The 21,676-nt window shown below is 39.4% G+C and overlaps 1 protein-coding gene across 1 annotated transcript; it reads left to right on the forward strand.

The window, feature by feature from the left end:
- The first annotated feature begins 1,655 nt into the window (after positions 1-1,655).
- On the forward strand, positions 1,656-9,924 carry LOC139724478 (arylsulfatase-like). Its single transcript, XM_071635613.1, has 6 exons — positions 1,656-2,005; positions 2,659-2,808; positions 4,020-4,132; positions 7,124-7,346; positions 7,882-8,046; positions 8,924-9,924. The coding sequence occupies exons 1-6, from the start codon at positions 1,702-1,704 to the stop codon at positions 9,625-9,627; spliced, it is 1,659 nt and encodes a 552-aa protein (XP_071491714.1). The 5' UTR covers positions 1,656-1,701; the 3' UTR covers positions 9,628-9,924.
- Positions 9,925-21,676: the final 11,752 nt, after the last annotated feature.

The following is a 21,676-nucleotide window of genomic DNA, read 5'->3' on the forward strand; positions in this document are numbered from 1 at the left end:
GTCAGCTGTTCATGATAGTCGTTTTTAGTTAGGCGGTGATTTGCACACACACAAAAAAAATGACGTTTCTCGCTTTCCTTTTCCGCACTGACTGACACTGGGTCGTCATTTGCTCATGAATTGTTTTCGAAAATGTCTTGAAAGTTTCGTCATATTTCTCGCGATCTTCGTAAGACGTGCGCGCTGTGTGCAAAATCTGCGTGAAACACCAAACAGATCCCGAAAATTTGGTGAAAGTCTCGCGTATGTATCGCGAAATATTAGCAAAGCTCTTCCGATCATTTTACGACATATCCACGAATTATTCGCGTATCTATTGAGATATTCTCACGAACATTGTTTGGGGCCAAATCAGCACCCCTTAACGTCTGATCTCTATAAAGCTCGTGACCAAGGTGTCTGACCTCATAATGGCTTAATTTGATTTGATTTCAATTCATTTCATACTATTACGTTTTCTACAAATTAAAATCGAAGCATACATTTACGCATCAAACAATCATATGCTAAAAAATTCTAAAGACCCGTGTATAGAACGAAATGTTCGATCAATTCCACAGAATACACTTAAAATTACTCTAGAGTATGCCCAAATCATATTTGAAAATTGAGGCAATGTGTGAGGGAACCTAGAGAAAATTAATTGCTTCTTGGGGTAGCTATAGGTCCTCAGAAAAAAAAAGTCGGCACAATCACACACACGCACACAACAAGCGTGCGTACATACACGCGTACACAACAGAGAAATGAAAAGAACAGAAAGGAGAAGAGAACAATATATTGACTAGGGTACAACTCAAGACAGCTAGCTATCCTCATAGTGGTCAGATTTCGTCAAATCAAGGATGTACTAGAAGCGCTAGCCTTTTTTAGTACCTCCTCGCACAAAGCAAAGATGGAAGTCTGTAATGCTGCTCTTATCTCTGCTCAACTCCCACGCTCACAGTGGTAGTGCCAGTTGACTTGAAGCATATGATGGCGACAGTAAGCGTTGTTGGTTTTTTTTTTTTTTCATTCCAGCAAGAACTTTCAATGAAGTAGTCAAAACGTTAGTCATTGTTTTGCTTTTGTACCATGACAATGCACATTCATGTCGAAGAAGAAACTGCTCTGTATCCAACCGGAAATGTAATTGTTTAAAGGACACATAGTTTGGAAAGCGACCCGATATTATTGATGTGAAATATATAAAAACCTTTAGGGAATGAAGCATGCTCTTCTTAATTTGTGGAAACTGACCGTTACCTACATGATTACACTATAGAGAAACAGATAGATAGATATATAGATAGATAGATAGATGATAATATAGATGGACAGAGAGAGAGGGAGGAAGTGAAAGAAAGAGAAACCAATCAAAGTGCCTGGTTTTATCACGTGATCGAAAGTTTGTTCGCACTGTATCGTCGGTGATGGCGTCCTTTCAAACAAATCATGGCAGGAAACTTAAAGTAACAATGAATTCGGGTACCAGCATTTCCGTTAATCAAAGATTGTGTTGAAATCATGCCCATATGCTGTAGAGTATGGGGAGGTGTTTTCCCATATCACTTCTTTAAAAGAACAAATAAACGAGCAAGGAAACAGTTTCCGCCGCTCCTAGCAAAACAAATGCTTATATACTCCAGCTGAGACACGAATTCGGCACAGAATATATCTGAGAGCTATAGAGAGAGAGAGAGAGCAAAGATTTGATCCACGATGAAGACAGCTGCAGTGCTAGCACTCATCTTGTCCGTAGTAGCCTCCACATTGGCCTTGTTTCCCTTCCGAAGACCATTTCACCATTGGCCTCCACGCGTAGGTCGCAATAGAGATGTCGACGACCAGCCCAACGTGGTTCTCCTCGTCGCTGATGACATGGGCGTCGGTGACCTGATGTCGTACGGCCATCCGACACAAGAATTTGGGTTCATCGACCACATGGCGGCCAATGGATTGAGGTTCACCAATGGGTACGTCGGCGACTCCGTCTGCACCCCAAGCCGTTCGGCCATCATGACAGGTTGGTTGATGGGATTAAAACAAAAACACTCCTAGAGTCGCCCACATTTCGTTCTCTCTTTTCTTGTTCTCTTTTTCTCCCTGCATCAATGTGCCTCAATCCAATTCAGTTCAATTCAATTCAATTAATTTCAATTCAATTCTTTTCAATTCAATTCAATTAATTTCAAATCAATTCATTTCAATTCAATTCAATTCAATTCATTCAGTTCAAACATATTTTCATCGTTATATATTTCAGTTGTTAACAAAAACATAACATACACTTCACTTTCTTGTACTACTCTCTCTCTCTCTTTCTCTGTGGTCCTGAATATGGGGGGGGGGGGGGGGGGGGAAGGGAGGGAAACACAATAGTTCTCACCCTCAACATTCCCACAGGATAAAGAGTTATATACAGTATTCAAAGTGACTTGCCCCTTTGATATTATTGATAGTGATCCTGTTGAGAGAATCTCTTGAAATCTCGAATGATACATTGTTGGAACGAAAATATAAATGAATGAATATGGAGAAGGTGCCCAAAGAGTTTTCAGGTTTTCTTTCTCTCAAACTGCTTACTTTGACTTCGAATTTTCACGTCCTTCTCATTCCTGTTCATCCCATTCCTCCGAAGAATTATCAACTATTTCATTATCTTCCCTTTTTGTAAAGGTCGTCTGCCAATTCGCATCGGCACATACGGTGAGACTCGTGTTTTCCTGCCTTGGACCACGACCGGACTGCCGAAGAGTGAAATCACCATCGCTGAAGCTATGAAGTCGGCTGGCTACGAAACGGGCATGGTTGGAAAATGGCATCTCGGTAAGAGGACGCTTTCATTTGACAAAGTTTGCAGTGTGTCGATATTATGGTAACACAGCTGTAGAATGATTTCCATCCTATTAAAATAATGATAATTCCGAAATTTGCTGCCTGAGCATAGTTCTACAGAGTAGTTCATAGTGTTTATATGAGTTCTCAAGGTCTGATGGGCAAAATGTCAGTTCATTCAATTTCAAGTTGATTTATTTCATTTTCAACAAATACAATCAGGAGCACAATGAAATTTTCGCATATCATAGAGATAATGTCATGAAATCGGTACAACAGTTTGATGAACATAATAGCATGCAATAAAGACACAGGTAAATTATTAACAGAGATACAAATAATTGTGATATCATTATGGTAAAGTCAGAAACAAAATTGCTGGGAACCAAGGGAACTGCTAAAAAGCAGAGCTTGTAATATGAAGTCCCCTCATAAAAAAGGTGGAAATATAACATTTAACATTGCCTCGTGAGCCAGCCAGGAATCATGGTTTAAAGGCATTCCACACTTGAAGAAGTAAAAGATAAGTAATGAGAACAAACGTCAAAAATCCTACACTACGGATGATCAAGGTGCCCATCGTTTGGTATTCAAACGATTATTGTTAGCACGTGGCAATGTTAAGTCAACATTTTGGTGTCCGCATTTTTTCTCACTAGAACTGTCCTTAGCCCAGCGTACATCATTACATTCACGTTCAGTATTTTAATTGCATGCAAGGTCTATGAAATATTGCTAAATACTTGTGTTTTTTTTTCTTTTTAGATCTTTAAGAATTGCTAAAACTCATGTCAAAATGCTTCTACCTTTGCTTTTGCTCTCCTGAGAGGAACATTTGCTAAATTGTCATTGTTTTAAAAAATGCTCATTAGATGCTGCTGTTTTGCTAGCTTTTTCTTGAGGTATATACCTTGAGATACATAGTTTTTGGTAAAAAAAAATTCCATCAGAGAATCAATATCGCAAAAGAACAGTGAACAGACTATGCATCACTATCACATGAATTTTCATTATCATCCAGTTGTTATATTAAATTGTTATACAGTTATCATTATTATCATTACTATAATAACGATGATGAGGATGATAAAATAATGGTATTTTACAGGCAATTATTATTATCACCATCATCGTCATCATGGTCGTCGCCCTCTTTATTGTCACATCATTCTCAAACTTAATTTTTACTCTCTTGGTGGTAGGTATCAACGAGAACAGCCCTGATGACGGAGCCCATCTCCCATACAACCACGGCTTCGACTTCGTCGGCCACAACCTTCCCTTCACCAACAGCTGGAAGTGTGACGACACTGGGGTGAGAGTTCCGTTTTTTTTTTGTGTGTGTGATTTGATTTGATTCCTGCATTTCTTTTTCATACAAAGTTAGAACACAAAATCAGTTAAACAAAGATGTTGAGTTATAATGCTTGAACAGAGGATATATACATAGAAGCAGGTAAATGGTTGACTTTAATGTACAGCTCTATTTCTTTTTAGACAATACAAGATAGAGACTGGTTAATGTTTTTTAACGCGCTTCCACGTCCCTGCTAACAACAAGAGACAAATCAGGCGAACATGTTTAACAGAAATGCGGGAGACAGTTATCATACGCATATGTTTCACGAGTTGTTTTTACTGAAACTGACTAATTGCCCTTCATCGACATGAATAAACACCGATTATTCACTGTTTTAGTAGTAACCATGATAAAGATACGAAATATAATAAAAAGTCATGGGTATACATACTCTGGCTAGTGGCATGCATGCCATTGTTTGGTGAAAACACAATCTTGACAAAGATTAGTAAATAAGGAAATAAAGGAATAGAACCAGCACTGGCTGTCGAGCGGAAGCTCGGTGGTCTAGTAGACACGACGCCTGTCCAGTAATCAGGAGATCGTTGGTTCGAATCCACCCCGAGTGTCATTCCATCGATGTTTTATCAAAGCTTCTACTAAAACACTTACATATATATTTCTTAGTTTTCATCTAAATGAGGTGTTTTTTCGGCTAAAGTTTGCTAGGGCATTAGAGATATGCGTATTTAAATTATACATGCTTGTAAAACTGTTTGTCTATCAGTCAGTCGGTGTATTTGTATCATTTTTTATTTTGCTTGCCGGTGTTCTAAGTGTTTTTTTTACCGAAATTGTGAAGAGCGAGGCCAAGGAATCTACCCTTGACTTCTTGTACTGCATTCGTTTGTGGAAATATGTAGAGAGAGGCGTGTTACATCTGATTATTCAGATGAGCTTTTCAGACCCAGTCGGTGACGAATCAAATCGTCTTTCAAATTCAGAAAGAATATACTGTATCTGTTGGTGTGTACATTTTCAAGACCGGATGAAAATATATGTCTTGTTTAGCATACTGCCGGAAGAAATAAAAGTTAAACAGTTTATGTCTCATAATTAAAGTAGCGGACGGTGATTTGGCTCAGTCGATAGCGTCTCTGCCTCCAGATCCAAAGGACCTGGGTTCGATTCCCGAGTCGCACTCAGCAATGTTGTGGGCAAGCATTCTGCCCCCTCTATAAACGTAAGAGACAAAACACCCTGTCCCTCGGATAGGACATTAAATAGAGGTCCCGTGTGTGAATTACTAGCCACCACTCACTCATGTCAAAGATTCCACTTCAATCATTCATTCATCGAAAAGAGCAGGGTGCTATCCCGGTGAAGTGATCCACCTAACTATATACCCACAAAAGAAAATGGGCGAAAGATGCCGCTCCTCGTGGTTCGCCCAAGGTGACTAGCAATATTTAGCGAACGGCATCAACTGGGCACATTGTGCAGTACGCTCGAATGAATGAATGAATGAATGAATAAATGAATGAATGAATGAATGAATGAATGAATGAATGAATGAATGAATGAATGCATGAATGAATGAATGAATGAATGAATGAATGAATGGACGAAAGAATGAATGAGTAATTAAAGTGAAACGAATGCGTTTGCTTGGATGGCAAACATGACCACATATACAATCTTTGATGTTTTTGTGTCTCTGTGTGTAATTGAGTCTTCTGTCTTGAGCACATTTCTGTAGCAAAAAATGCTGACAACTGTTATGCCAATTATGACGGCGTACACTGAAGTCTGTTGTCCACAAGCTGTTGATTTTCATTACGCATTAAATAAGATTTTATATGCATTATTCTTTGTATTCCCTTCGAGCTACGATGAGTCCATTTCAACATACCCCCTGATTACAAATGTTGATAAAGAGGGCAACACTTTATCAAAAACAACGACAGCGAAATGCTAGTAATTCCCTGTGGGCATTGGTATGGAGTATAATCAATTCGTACAGAAAGGAATCTCGGAGATATAATGCGAGAAGAAACAGTTATGTAACGGTTTACAAATCTAACTCTATATTAGGGTAGGATATTCGGACTTCGATAAACCAACCTTCAGTAGTTTGCTCGCTAGCCTGCGTCCACTCCTGTGGACTTCTTCAGGCCAAGAAGTCCTGCAGAAGTCCTGCAGAAGTCCACAGGAGTGGACGCAAGCTAACCAGCAAACTACTAAAGGTTGGTTGAAGCCTGAATCTCCTATTGTATCATTTGTATGCTCTCCCGAACTGTTGAAAGTCTTAATTCTGCATCAAATCTATCTCTATCTCCGTTAGTGAGCAGCATTTTGTACGTTCACACTATAGTGCAGAGTAATTATCCTAAGTTATGATCCCCTCCTCCTCCCCTTCCATCTCTTCCTTCCCTTCCCCCTCCTCCCACGCCTTCCCTCCCTCTCCCCCCTCCCCCCTCCCCCACGTGTTATTAGGATTCTCACTCTGTGTTGATGAAATAATGAAATCAAATTTCTGGAAAAAGCAACAACAAGACTTTTTAAAAGCATTATCTACCATATGCAGATAAAAAAAACCCCCAGGTTTAGTGATTCAAATTAGTTCTGAAATGTGAGTTAGGGATAGAAACAACCAATGTAGAAATGTTTATCAGTATAACCGGTGTTAAGTATTCTAAATATACAAAATGTGAACAATAGCTTTATCAAAAATTGTTTCTAGAATAAACCGTCTACAGCGTACAGTTATAGCTTATCGAGAAAAAATGGTGATACGTGTATCTTCATATATTTTAGGCTTTATACGAAATCTTTATATGGTAGGATGTTTTATAATACAACTGACCTATACACATATGCATCAAACTGTGATAAATCGAACATTTCTTTAAAATCACCGTTCCCAGTGGTTAACAGTGGCTTTAAGAAAGGTTCTATCAACAGAACAAAATACAATTCCGCCCTTACGTTTGTTTCGGCCAATAGCTTCACTTGGACTTCCCCAATACCCAAGCCTGCTACCTGTACTACAACGCCACCCTCCTGGCTCAACCGTACCAACACAAGGGCTTGACTCAACTCTTCACCAACGACGCCGTAGACTTCGTCAGAGACAACCGGGACAGTCCGTTCTTCCTCTATGTCGCCTTCGCTCACATGCACACCAGTCTCTTCTCCGACACCGAGTTCGAATGCACGTCTCGTCGTGGTAAGCCAAATAGTAAAGCTGTCCGGTGATGGTGAAAAGGAACAATATTTGTGTCATATTCATAACGTAATCATCAATAAATGGTCAATCAACGGAGAAAGAATGATATTAGATTCTTAACAGCTGTATATTTGCAAAGTTACCTGTCACACTTTTCCTTTAAAAAAAATGAATTTAAATGTTTAAGCTTCTACCAACCTTTAATTGTAGTGGGCAAGCTTTCGTCCTACTCCTGAGGACTTTCTCAAGCCTTATGCAGTCCTCAGGAGTACAGGACGAAAGCTTGCTCACTTCAATTAAAGGTTGGTAGAAGCTTAAACATTTAAATTTATTGTCATCCCCAGCCAATGAAAGTTTTTAGTATCGAAAATAAGAATAATCAAAAAGTTAAAACTTTCTCCTGCAGGTAAATCCCTCATGGAATGCACCCTTCGGATGAAACAGTTGCAGCTGATATATTATGTATAAATATGTTTTAGATGCAAGATTTGCGCGGCAAAAAGTCGGAACGTTGCGCTTGCTTTTTTCATTCCAGGTCGCTACGGAGACAATCTCCGAGAGTTGCACGATGCTGTGGAGAAGATCGTCACAGCGCTTGAGGACAACGACGTCGATGACAACACCGTCGTCTTCTTCATCTCCGACCACGGCCCTCATCGGGAGTACTGTCTGGAGGGAGGTGACGCGAATGTATTCCAAGGTAAAAGGCAGCACGGTGCATGGATAGGCAGAAAACGAATTGTCACTTTTTTCATGTTGTTTTACTTTTCTGTCCAGGAATAACAAACAATGGCGGCGGTTAAATGAATCCGAAAGTACACAAAACACGACAACAAAAAACAAAAATGACAACAAACTATGCCTGAGGATACCTGATAGTACTTTCTATACATACCTGAAGGTTTGGTGCTGTAATTATGAGTACAATCTATTACAAAAATGAAAACGTCTCGTCGTTCATTACGTGTCATTTCCCACATTTCCCCGAATGTTTACTTGGTTTTTTTTTGTCTTTTATTGTACCTTGCCATGTTCACATCTTTCTCTGCACAAAAGCTAGTGACTCAGTATCAAGTTCATCCTCTCTGTTGTCTTGTCAAGATAGGTTGACTTTGCTAATATATAATTTGTATCGTCGTAATCGAAAAGTAAAATGGGACGACTCATAAAAATAGACAATTGTAATTAAAGCAATGCTGCTGGTGCTATTGGAAAGGAAGGTGAGCAACTATAATGGTGCTGATAATGTTAAACATGGTGCTATAATGTTATTGTGTAGCCACCATTAATGTTGTTACCAATATCACCATTGTTATTGTCATTTAAATAAGATTTCTAAATAGAAATTGTAGTGGAAGTAGCGGAAACACTTCTACCTTGTTGCAGTACAACTGTATCATCTTTGCCATCATCATTGTCAGAGTTCATTGTTTGAAAAAATTAGCATCATAGGCAGCGTTACGAAAATCGCTTTTATTCATATTCCTTTTCCTATATGAAAATAATCTAATGCCATAATTTTCAATCACCTTTTTGATTGGATTTGTGTTGATCTTTTGAATTCTTGCTCCGGGCAGGTGGGAAGTCGCTCTCCTGGGAGGGTGGACATCGCATTCCTTACATCGTCTATTGGCCAGAGATGGTCCGTCCAGGAGTCTCCAACGAGCTGGTCACGTCCATGGATATCATAGTCACGGCCGCGGACTTAGCGGGGACCAGCCTCCCGTGTGACCGCATCTACGACGGGAAGAACATCAAAGACGTCATCCTGGACGGCTTCTCTTCTCCTCACGAGGCGTTCTTCTACTACTGCAAGGACACACTGATGGCTGCCCGAGTCGGGCAGTACAAGGCCCACTACCGCACACAACGAGTCCGCTCGCAGTCCGAGTACGGCGAAAGGTGCGATGGGGGATTCCCCCTCGAAGACTATTTCGACTGCAACGAGTGCGATGGCGACTGCGTGACTGTCCACGATGTGCCGCTTCTCTTCGACCTCTTCCGGGATCCCGGCGAAAACTACCCGCTCGATGTCAGCGGGTATGCCGATGAACTGGCTAATATTCAGCAGGCAGTGAACGCGCACAAGGCCGCTATGGTGAAAGGTACACCCCTCCTCGACCAATTCGACCACGACATCGTTCCCTGCTGCAATCAAGCTACCAACTGTGTCTGCAATTACGAGCAGAACCCTCAGCTTCCGGAATGCTACCAGTACCTCGTAGAAGTGGCTGCCCGTAACGCTGCCGCTGCCACAACCGCATCCAATTTGGCTAAATGATCTGGCATCGACTTTTGAGCATCATTCAGAAGCGACGTTTACTATCTAGTTAATAAGTCATGCAATACCTTAGGGTCATGATAACAATGTAGATCTGGTAACCATTGTTTGGGCTGATATTCCCCTTTCTTATCAAGGGAAACTGCACCCATGTCCCTCTGGCGTAAATTTATTGGCCCTTATAATGTTTAATTCTTGATGATAAAATCATAATGTATGTATGCCATAGTCGTAATCGAGATTATTTCGCCATACAACCACTCCTTGTCACACCTGTCTCGTAAGGCAGAGTCGTTTGCAATTGAGACTCTCAGTGAGTGTCTACCCTTTTATCGCAGCTTACATCAAGCTGAAAAAAAAATCACTTGTTTGTGACATTTTGAAATAATTATTCAAGATATATAGTACTGAGAGTTCGCGTGCTGTGCTCTTCAATTATTTTACATTAAAAAAATGTCCCGTTCTTCTGTGCTTTAAAGGTCTTGCCTCATCTCATTGGTATTGGATAGATGAATAAAAACACATGCATTCTAATGCGTTGTGAAATGTTTACATATTGTTTCTACTATCCTGAACACTTCAAAATGGGATAGAAAGATAGAGTAAAGCCGAACAGGAAAAGAATGAATTGAGAGAGAGAGAGAAAGAGAGGGAGAGAGAGAGAGAGAGAGAAAGGGGAGGGAAACGCCCTCTTTTCAGAGGAGAGTGGGAGAGAATATTATACTCACGATTTATGAATGAAATTACAACAAATCAAAATTCGGTGTGTACATGTACAGAAATAACCATTTCATTTTCACATGTTATGTGCTTCACGCATGTTTAGGCAACTTTTTCACATCAACAAACAAAATTCATCAAGTCGGATCCAGACCAAGGTTTGATTCTGTCGTCGGGAATATCATTAATGTTTCACCTCGAAGATTCACTTCGTAACATCTAACACTATTTTCCGTCAGTGAAAGGCGAACGAGTACATCATGGACAGATGGGAGACAATATTTTCAAATGTTTGACCTTCAAATTAAGGATGATTATGAAACAATTATTGTTTACTCTGACTTTATTAATAATGATTATTATCCTCGTTAATCAGTATCAGTGTACTTTCCAAAATGAGTCATTCAGCAGAGCACTGGCTTTTCCTCAAAAAAGTATTGTCATTTTGTCCTTTAAGGGGAATGTATTGTATTGATGGAGATGAGAATTGGGCTTTTAACTTTTTGTGAGATACTAAGAAACCACTAAAGAAAGTAGCACAGAGCATACCATTTTAAGAGGAATTCAAAGCTTATTAGATGAAAATCGGTTTTAGAATCGATCGCTGAGACATCCAAAAACAAAGTAAAACAAAGTGATCCTAATAAAAGGTGGGTCCCGCTTTTTATTAGGAATGTTCTTTTTTTGGATATCTCAGCCATTTTAAGACCAATTTTCATCAAATAAATCTTAAATTCCTCTTGGAATTACATGCTCTTTCATACACTGTATTTCATGAGAGCTTTTTCATTATCTCACCAAAAATATTAGGAACCTGCAGTTCTCAACCAAAACTATACGCTCCCTTTAATGACATAGAGTTTGTTTATTTTTTATTCATTGCGTATAGAATGGCGGCTTTCCAACAACACTCGCAAGACACAATAACCGGCGAAGATCATACACTACAGTCCAAGGAACAGTGTTCTGCCCTTACCGAATGACAATTACATGCCAACGCCTACCATGAAAAAGTAAAGCAAAAAAAAAAAAAGAAAAAAGAAAAAAGAGAGTTTAATTGTCTCATTAATCAAACAAATGCACGCATCAATTGATATACACAAGCACACGGAGAGTTTGCTACACACCCTCTGGCTAACTTCCAGGGCCCCGTTTCATGAAAAAAGTTGATAAGATAGCAAGTCTAATTGCTGTAATGGCAAGTGTCATGGCAACGGCAAGAATCCAGCTTCCAGATTTCCTGTTGCTATATGGGAAGTTGCCATTCCAGCTACAGTTGCTATCCTAACATCATTTTTGCATGAAATGAGGTCCAGGAATTACACTGTAATTGTAAACATACATTCACAAGTTAACTTTTGGACTTGCACAGCAATTTATTGTACATCAATATAATAGGCCTACACAATAACATACATTTTTTAGTGAAAAAAACAAACAAACCCAAACGACATCTGTCAGGTGGAGAGCCAGACATAATCATAGATCAATCATTCATCCAAAACACATCAATACGTTTCCGTATGTCCATTGACTGACATCGAATCACAAAAGGGAGGCAACAATGGCGGGAACAACTAGCTTGTCTATGAGGTTGGAGTCAAAAGCCTAGAATAGAGTACAGTATTATACTGAATGTTGTTGTTGTTGTTGTTGTTGTTGTTGTTTTGTGGTTAGTGGCGTTTTCCATTCTCTTCAGAATATTTACGCCAAGACTGAAAGACTCATTCCCTTTAGTCTTCGTTCCAGGCGCATGCTATATCATTTTAAGCGCTCAAGTCACATGTAAAACAAAACTGCTGGGAAATAACGGCAAAGTTGTGTTTGTTGATGCTTTCGAGTCACCAAGGCGGTATCGCGGGGGAATGATGTTTCTATGTTTCTAGTCTTATCTCTTCTGTTTGAGATTTATTCCAAAAACAATACAGTTTACACCTTTAGACAAAAATATATTACTGAAAGACAACTTTTAATTTGGGCATCTCTGGAGATCTCGAATGTAAGATGGTTTATGAAAATTTCGGAAACGTTAGCCATTGTGAGCAAGGGTTCAGTGAGTCATGAGTCAGTGACTACACAATGTGGCTACTTATACTGCTCTATCACTTGAGTGTGTGTGTATGTGTGTGTGTGTGTGTGTGTGTGTGTGTGTTTGTGTGTGTTTGTGTGTGTGTAGTGGGTGTGTGGGTGTGTTTCTCAGAAGTATCCAAACAGTCCGGAAGACGGGCAATGCCGAATTTCATAAGTAGAATCGTCGACCCATTAGCAGCTGCTTCTGTCGAGACATTATGGATTGTTTCAGACGTGATAGTATAATAACACTCTTAATTATAATTGACTGAGTGTCTGAGACACGTGGTAAAAATAAAAATAGGCCTATATATGACAAAAATATGACAACTGGGTAAAACTAACGAGAGATTCAATCTCTTTATTGCTTGATGTCCCAGTAAACCATCTACGATTATTACTTCAGCAAGGGACATTTTTATGTTATTATCGGTCTTGTTTTCGTTTGAGAAATCCCTATGAATCATAGTGTGACTATTCTAAAATTATATGAGTGCTACTCATCTATGCAGATTGTAAAGGGGGTCCAGACCCATTATAAGGGGGCATATTTTGGAGAGGACTTTACCCTTTACAAACAAAAGACCACTCCGAGAGAACAGACCTCCGCCACGCAGCCGTGATTTAAATATCGCCATTGCATACAAGCATACAGACTGCATCTTCAACACAGGTATAGGGATATCCAACCAATACATGAGATGAAAATGTAATCATTCTTTGTTGAGTTCTTAGGATGTTAAGGCTATTTATTGTCCTTTATGATCCTGTGACGTTTGACCTCATAACTGCCAATTAATTGTTCCTTTCTTACGTTATCATTTACACATCCTGCAAGTTAGGTGAAAATCCGACCATCCGTTCTTTAGTTATTGGAGGGTTAAGCTTATTTTGTGTCCTTTACGACCCCTATGACCATTGACCTTTAACCTCATGACCCCAAATTTAAACTGTTACTGTCTTACATCATTATAAACACACCCTACAAGTTTGTGGATTGGGAAACTAAGCTTATTCTACGTCCTTTATGACTCCTGTGACCTTTGACCTTTGACCTCATGATCCCAAAATCTAATTGTTTTTTTTCTTACTTGATCATTGACAGCCCGTGCAAGATTGAAGAAAATTGGTCAATCCATTCTCAAGTTACATTGTGCACAAACAGACAGACAAACAAGCTCAACCGAAAACGTAACCTCCGCCGAACGTTGGTTTCATCCCCTGACGGAAGTAATCAGCTCTTATCAAGCTGGTATTCTTTTTTTTCACGGAATTTTTGTCGATTATTGAAGTAGCCTGGGAATGACGAATGTCGCGATCCGAATGGCCCATTGAACTTACAGGTTGTGTGTTTTTTTTTACAGTCCTGTGGGCAACTTATATCCCAGTCAATGGCGACAGAATTTTACAATTTGGTGTACAATTTAGGGGCGTGGGTGCTCACGCTGGGAATACCAAAACAATTTTTAGGGGTCCGGATGGGGAATCCCCGCTTTCTCTGCTCCACGTACATGTATTACCCTTCACTGTAATTATAGCGTTGCCTGTTTACAATACATGTACAGAAGTCATTCTTAGGTTGTCATTAGAATACTGTGTGTACCTAGTTGTACTTGAAAAGACCATCACAAGAAGTTCCACACTGCGCAGCACCTGTCTGACATCTAAACCATAGCAAGCTGAATCGTCTGAACAACTACTCCTTGACCGGAACACGGAATATATTACAGACGTTGGATTCTGAGACAAGTGGTCAACTTCGTTCCATCAAGCCTCATGGTTCTTGGTAAGGGAACAGCTTTCGGTGCATTCTTGTGCGTGTGTGGCGACATCTTTGAATTTACGCACATATTGTACGTGTATAATTATGCACATATCTGTTCTAGTGTCCGTACATAATGTGTATAGCGTTTCCGTGGTGCTATTTACCTTCTATTTTCACAGAGTGACTCCATTAGTGAGTTGAATACTCTCGCTTGTGGATCGCCCTGTTTGAACAATGAACAAACATTCACAATAATTGAACATCAACGAACATTGAAACAGAGTAATATTAACAGAAACGATTATAATACAAACAAAATCGGTGATTGCAAAATACATAATATGATTTTCACTATATATAGAAAAGCTGTAAGAGAGCGCAGACCTCTGCCAAGCAGCCTTTCCCAACCCATACACACGAGCATCTTGCTGTTAGTCATTACAATTTGTTTAATTTCCAGTTTCTCTGAAGGGTTAATACTTATTCATTAAACAATCTTTATATTTATTTTTTTCTTTCTCTCTATTTACGTATGAAGATATTTATTCATTTATCTGTTTCTAATTACTCATTATTTGATTAATATCTCTCTGAGGGAATCTAAAAGTTTTCCTCAAATTAAAATCGTTAAACAGCGGTGGATCCAGAGAGGGCGCGTCGGGCGCGCACCCCTTTATCTTTTAATAAAAAATAAACAAAAACCAACAAAAAAAAAAGGAAATATGGGGGGGGGGCCTCCCCATTATGGAATTCCTGGATCCACCCTGTTCAACATGCCATGACTCGCAGGCTGACTGTCGAATGGTATAACAGCAACTAAAAAAAAAACAACAACCCCACAATAATAAGATGACAACAAAATCATTAGCTTGCAACTGGTCTTAACTTAGTGTGATTTTTAAATTGTTTTTGTAATAAACCTCATTCTATAAGATTCCTGAAAGAAAGTTCGTAATTTTGTTTTTGTTGTTTAACGAGGATCAGTTTAAAAGCTCTTAGCCGTTCAGAATCGTGTTGAGCACATTTAGCAAATTACACAATACATACATCTTTCTAAACATTAAAATCATTTACCCTCAAGGATTTACATCGGATTTATTCTTAATAAAGAGTACAATTCTTTTAATAAATAACCTCTCCAGTTTCCAGCCCTTTTGCAATGAAATCAAAATTTCATTACATCTGTTTTTGATTCCTATGTTTTCCTCTTGAATGGAATTTGATTTTTTATTGTACAGCTATAGAAATGCTGTGTTGTTGAATGTTGAGAGTTATGTTTGCAATTTAACTGAGTAAGGAGGACTCTCTGGACACCGGTCTGATCTCTAAAAGTCAACCTGATCTGACCGTCCAATTTTGTTATAGGCCTATGATATATAAATCATCACAGACGAAACGGTCTCCTGAAACCTTCAAAGTTTATGAATGATTTTACACACGGTATTTACACCACAGTCACATACTATACGGTTCTTATCACTGTATTGTTTCTTTGAATCTTACATTCTCACAGATTCTATCAGCGATGGCGGGAAAATTTAGTTTTTCGGTCGATGAACATATGGCAAGGGTGAGAGAAGAGGACGAAAAGATTTGCAAAAAGATAACTGAAGAGAGCAAGAGACGCATAGAGAAACTTGCAGACGAAATAAGGGCAAAACACAGTATACTGTCTAACAGGACTTCTGTCCGCGATGAAGGTAGGTTTGATATACAGTGCCTTTCGTAACCAGACATGATTCCGCGTGTTTCAACTGTTACATTTGGTCTTTATCATTTTCTCATATCCTACATTACGATGGTAGTCGTCTTCATCAATCAAACATTTGCCAGAAAATATCACATGGTATCAATTATCGTATGGCATGAACTTGAGTTCAGACAATGACACGTTGTCTATTTGTGAGCAATGAATTTGGTCCCCACTTATCAAGTTGCCTCAAAACAGACATAGGTTATCATGATTGTGTAAGGGCCGGTTCTCTATCGCTTTCATGCAGACCACCATAATATACACTCAGCAAAAAACAAAAAACAAAAAAACAAAAAAACCCAAGAAAGTAAAGTCTTTTTCGAGTTCATATTTTTCTATAAGAGATTTTGATGAAAATCAATGTATTGTATACCATATTAAAGGTAATTTAATTGCCTGTCAAGCCAATAGGTTAATACAAAAGGAAATTTTACGCATGAGTGAACACATTGGTTTTTGTCCTCCAAAGCACAAAAGTAAAAATTGCAAAATTAAAAAATTAAAAATTAGCCTTTCATTTGCAAATGCCCTTCACGATAACAATGACAACAAAAGACCAGTTTAACACAATGAGAGACATGAATGAAATAGCAAAAATAAGTTTTTGTTCTCTTTGTTTCTTTATAACTTCCAACAAAAACAAAGTGGGAAACTAAAAGGGAAATTTTTTTTTTTAAACTCAAACCTCAATAATGGCATAGGTAGTAATATACACATATAACATGATTAAATGAACATAATTTTTTATTCATTGTTTTATTTTTAAAGAATTCATTAGGCAAATTCAAGAACTAAACATTATTGACAATTTTCAAATTTGAAAAAAAGAAACAACTAAAATTACTGCCATTTTTGTTATTTATTGCTTCTTCTCTTATTTAATTTAGATTTATAATTGACAGAAGACTCTTCATATTCCTCCATTATTTTTAGCCTTCATTGATTATTGGGGCTTTAAAGATACCATAGAGATCATAGCTTTATTTTTGCAAATTAATTCATGTTGCATTTTGTGTGAAATTTGTTATTTGTTCTCATTGTTATATGGAAGAGCGCCTACGCATGAATGACAATTTGCTCAGTTTTGCAATTTTTCCTTTTGTACCCTGAAAGATGAAAACAAAGGTGTTCACTCATGCGTAAAGTTTTCCTTTTTGTTGACCTACCGGGTCGATAGCCAATTCAATATACACCATATGGTGAATAATACATTAACTTTTAGCCAAATATGATATGAGGAATATCATCTTGAAAAAGTGTTTACAGTGTACTTTCTTTTTTTCTCTCTGTGTGTACAAATAACGGTATTCTTTCTGAGCTCATTATGTTGTCTGTGCGTACTGAGTTGGTTGATCCGAGGAGGTGTACCTACCATTGGCGAGTTGGCCTACGGTATCTCTTTGGTTGATCTAAATGACTATGATCACGACAACTTTGCTCTCTCTCTCTCTCTCTCTCTAATTATCGTGAATAATATAGCCAATCTTACATATCAGACAATGAAGACAACTACAGCAGCCTACAATACTCTATTCACCAGGACAGGATAGACGCTTCGTGTTATAAAGTCAGTCTTATCATCATTATTTCAATCGATGCAAGTTTCCTCGTGGTCTCGTGCTCTCCAGTAAATATTTATCCTTTGTTCATCAGTATCCTTCCCGTCTGATGAAAAACAAAGCCAAAGATCATCACAAAAACCGTCGGCAATTCACCTTGTCCTATACCTCAGTCTTCTAGGCTGCATTTTTTTTTTTCATTCTTCAGAGAATGCCAAAGCTCCTTTGGGTCAAGAAACTACTCAAGAAATTACTACCAGCGCTGCCGATTCGACCACTCCTACTACTGCCAAGACCTATGAAACAACGCTCGACTCACCATTATCAACGTCAAGCAAAGATGCGGAACAAGAAGTTACGACGCCTGCAAACTGCTCAAATGCCAGCTGGAGCAGTAATATGTCAGATCCACAAAATCTCGTCTCAGTGGGCCTCTCTAATATAACTTCCTTGATGCCTGAGTCACGTACCAACGTGGTTGCTTCGATCGAAGGGGAGTTAACGACATTGATGATAGGTAATTCCGAAAGCCAGATGATGTCGCCAATTGAAGAAGTAAAAATCCTCGGCATTGAGGTAGGGCCCCAAGCGATTGGTAGGATCGAGGGAATAGATGAGCTCACCGCGACTGGTGCGTTAGAGAAAATAGCTGAGGTCACTGCAACTGGTGGGGTCGCGAATGAAGCTGAGGTCGCTACTACAACCAATCTTCTTGGTCTCTGTGGGCAGGATGAGTCCTCTGGTTCATGCAACACTCCAATCCCATGCTCCGAACGCCCAACGCCGACAGGAGAAGTAGCTGAAACTCCCCAACGTGTCACTGTAAGTTGCAGTGTTGTAATCAGTTGAACTGGGGATATTTAACATTGCTGTCCAGCTTCTTTCTTCTTGTTAATTTCGCTTGATACATTTGTAGAAACGACTTGGAAGAAACATGTCCTTATGAAATTTCATCATCTTAATCAAATGGGGTAAAACCACGTCAAAGTGGAAAACAATTCGACGTTTAACGTCATTAACATACATCAAGAATCAAATTGTGACCACATGTGTGGCAGTAAATCCTGAGAGATGATCTCCTCCTAGGGGAACGGGAAATTCTTTATCTCAGGAGTACTATAGTTGTAATTTGTTTATTAAGTAATACTTATCGCAACTTCAGAATGAGCCTTCCAAGCTGCTTTGCTTAGGATTATGATAATCAGAAACAGTGTGTCTTTTCAATTCCGGAAACGGAAGAAGAGTAAACTGCTGTTCATCCAAATGCGGTAAAATCGACTACAGCATTTCTGTAAATTAACACAGTAAAGCAAACTAAGGGGGACACTACTAAAAGCAAGCGACGTCAGTTGCTCCTTTTCAAGAAGTCAATGGATGCCGTGTTTTAAAATCGTAAGCATTTTCAAGTCTCTCACGGCATAGGCGAAGGAAGTGGGGGGGGGGGGGGCGCCCCCCCCCCCCAATCCAAAAAGTGTGGGGGGGGGGGGGCAAAACGCATTTTTGCCCCCCAAAACCACCCCCCCTCAAAAGAGATAATAATAATGATAATAAAAATAAATGAATAAACAAAGAAAATAAAATAAATATGTATATATATGAATAAAAGGGGAAAAATATGGCTACAAACGGCAGCTTTTGGACTGTAAAATGTCAACATTTTCAAGCTCGCTCGCTTCGCTCGCTCGCATCCAGCAGTTGAGCCCGGTGCGCCTCCCCCTTAATTTCTAAAGCGAAAAACATAGCTACGACGGCAGCTTCGCTCGCTCGCATTGAATCGTTATGCCATTCTCCTAATGTTGCTGACAGTGATTGCCAGTAGTTGCGCCCGATGCCCCCACCCCTTAATTTCCAAAGCGAAAGATAAGAGCTACAAACGGGAGTTTGGGGACTGTAAAATGTCAAAATTTTCAAGCTCGCTCGCTTCGCTCGCTCGCATTGAATCGTTATGCCACTCTCCTAATGTTGCTGCCAGTAATTGCCAGCAGTTGCGTCCGATGCCCCCCCCCTTAATTTCCAAAGCGAAAGATATAGCTACAAACGGGAGTTTTGGGACTGTAAAATGTCAAAATTCTCAAGCTCGCTCGCTTTGCTCGCTCGCATTGAATCGTTATGCCATTCTCCTAATGTTGCTGCTAGTAATTGCCAGCAGTTGCGCCCGATGCGCCGCCCCATTAATTTCCAAAGTGAAAGATAAAGCTACAAACCCCAGTTTTGGGACTGTAGAATGTCAAAATTTTCAAGCTTGCTCGCTTGCATTGAATCGTTATGCCATTCTCCTAATGTTGCTGCCAATAATTGCCAGCAGTTGCGCCCGATGTGCCCCCATTTATTTCAAAGCGAAATATGTAGCTACACGCTCGCTTCGCTCGCTCGCATTTTATTGTTATGCCATTCACCTTATGTTGCTGACAGTATATAATTTGTCGATCGTTTCACACCGTCATTCCATAATCCATGTAAGGAAAACTTACAATGTTCCTCAATGACTGCGTTGTTGAATGTATCACATTCCGTAATGTATTGTAGTCCCATTATTGCTCACGCACACACGCACAAGCATACAGACCGTCAAAATCACTTTATGGTTCCCCCCATGTTTCGACCCACCGTACGCCACTTTTACATATATGTTATTATATATATATATATATATATATATATAATAGATGTGTGTGCGTGTGTGTGTGTGTGTGTGTGTGTGTGTGTGTGTGTATTGTGTAACATATGCATGGTCTAATCTTGAGCCCACTCCAATGTTTGCCCCCCCCCCCCCCCCCCAAATCCAAAACTGCTTCCGGCGCGCCTGCACGTCACTACACTTTTGTTCCAGGGCTTCTGATCTTTTGCCTATGAGTTTCATTTCCCTATAGGGGTGCCTTTGCATATTCAAACAACTCCCTATTTGTTTTTTAAACAATACTCGCAAATATGTTTCGATGATAATGTTGTATAATTATGTTATTCCTTGGTTTGGTTAGCTGTCCCATGGCTGCAGTAAAAGAGGAAGCTTCCTGACGTTCCCGGAAATTACAAAACTAGAGCGACTACTTGGTCGAGAGGACGCCTTGGGCAGGGACTGGAGGATGATCGCAGATCATCTGGGCCTTTCTCCTGACGACATAGCTTACATTCGGGACAAGAAAGAAGAGGTCAGCACAATCTTTGGTATGTGGAAGGAGTACGGACTGACGCGCGACGATCTCATCACCTTCTTGGAGAGCGAGAAAATGGAGCGCCATGACGCTGCCGACATTCTAAAAGGTAAATATGCTGTCCCTAGCAATTTCACACAGCGGCAAGCTGTGAAATAAGGTTATTATTGCATGTATTGGATGATTTTACACACAAGCATATCTTATGAACTATACTTCTTTTATGACAGTTGTATAACATAAATTATCCGCTGAACCTTCAGAGCATTAAATAAGAAATATCTTACTGACATTTGAAACATCAACCATGTCAACGATGGAAAATGCAAATGTAAGTAGTTCGAACAGTTTCTTTTTTTTAAACGAAAGACTCTGCAGATAGGTATCAGTACCAAGCGGACAAGCAAACTGTGGGTAAAAAATCTCCTGACTCATTGATAAAACTTTATTAGTTTTATGGTCTTTGTTTTGTTTTGATTTTTTTTTTGGGGGGTGCATGTTTGGAATCACATCGAAGGATGAAAAATAGGTCGTGATCTTGTAATGATAATGATAATGAATAACATGTATGTAGCGCTTAATACTGATGTTTCTAAGCGCATCGATCCGGAGGAAAAAAAACTCTGTAAAAAAAAAACAATTGCTGTATTCGAATAAGGTTTGAATGTAAAAAAGAAACCATGGACTTTGAAGAATATAATTGATTCTCTTCTTGTCTTAACAGAGCAAAAAGCTTCCTCTGGAGCCCAGAAATGTGAATCAGAAGGCCTTCAAAGGCAAACGAGAAACAAAGAGGAAATTCTTACACGCGTAATGTCCAACAAGGAAAGCATTAGGGTACCCCGCAGGAGTCGTAGTCGGCGCAGCCTACAGTTTTACGACATTTACTTATCCTGTGACGAAGGGGCCGAGAAAAAGTGTGCCAAAGAGGATTTCCTGAAAATATGCCAACGAAACGAGTGGTTATGCATTCACGGAGAATTATTTCTTCTCGGTCACCCAAAACGGGATGTAGTAAATGAGGCAATAG

This window comes from Diadema antillarum, unplaced genomic scaffold, assembly GCF_040938485.1.
Source record: "Diadema antillarum isolate AM-2024a unplaced genomic scaffold, OU_Dant_1.0 scf00000215, whole genome shotgun sequence".
Classification (NCBI taxonomy): Eukaryota; Metazoa; Echinodermata; class Echinoidea; order Diadematoida; family Diadematidae; genus Diadema; species Diadema antillarum.

Bases quoted from the DNA above. Each gene is read 5' to 3' on its own strand.
- LOC139724478 (XM_071635613.1), top strand. From the start codon at position 1,702: ATGAAGACAGCTGCAGTGCTAGCACTCATCTTGTCCGTAGTAGCCTCC. The intron at 7,347-7,881 runs GTAAGCCAAATA...TTTTCATTCCAG, and splicing joins CGAATGCACGTCTCGTCGTG to GTCGCTACGGAGACAATCTC. The intron at 8,047-8,923 runs GTAAAAGGCAGC...TGCTCCGGGCAG, and splicing joins TGACGCGAATGTATTCCAAG to GTGGGAAGTCGCTCTCCTGG.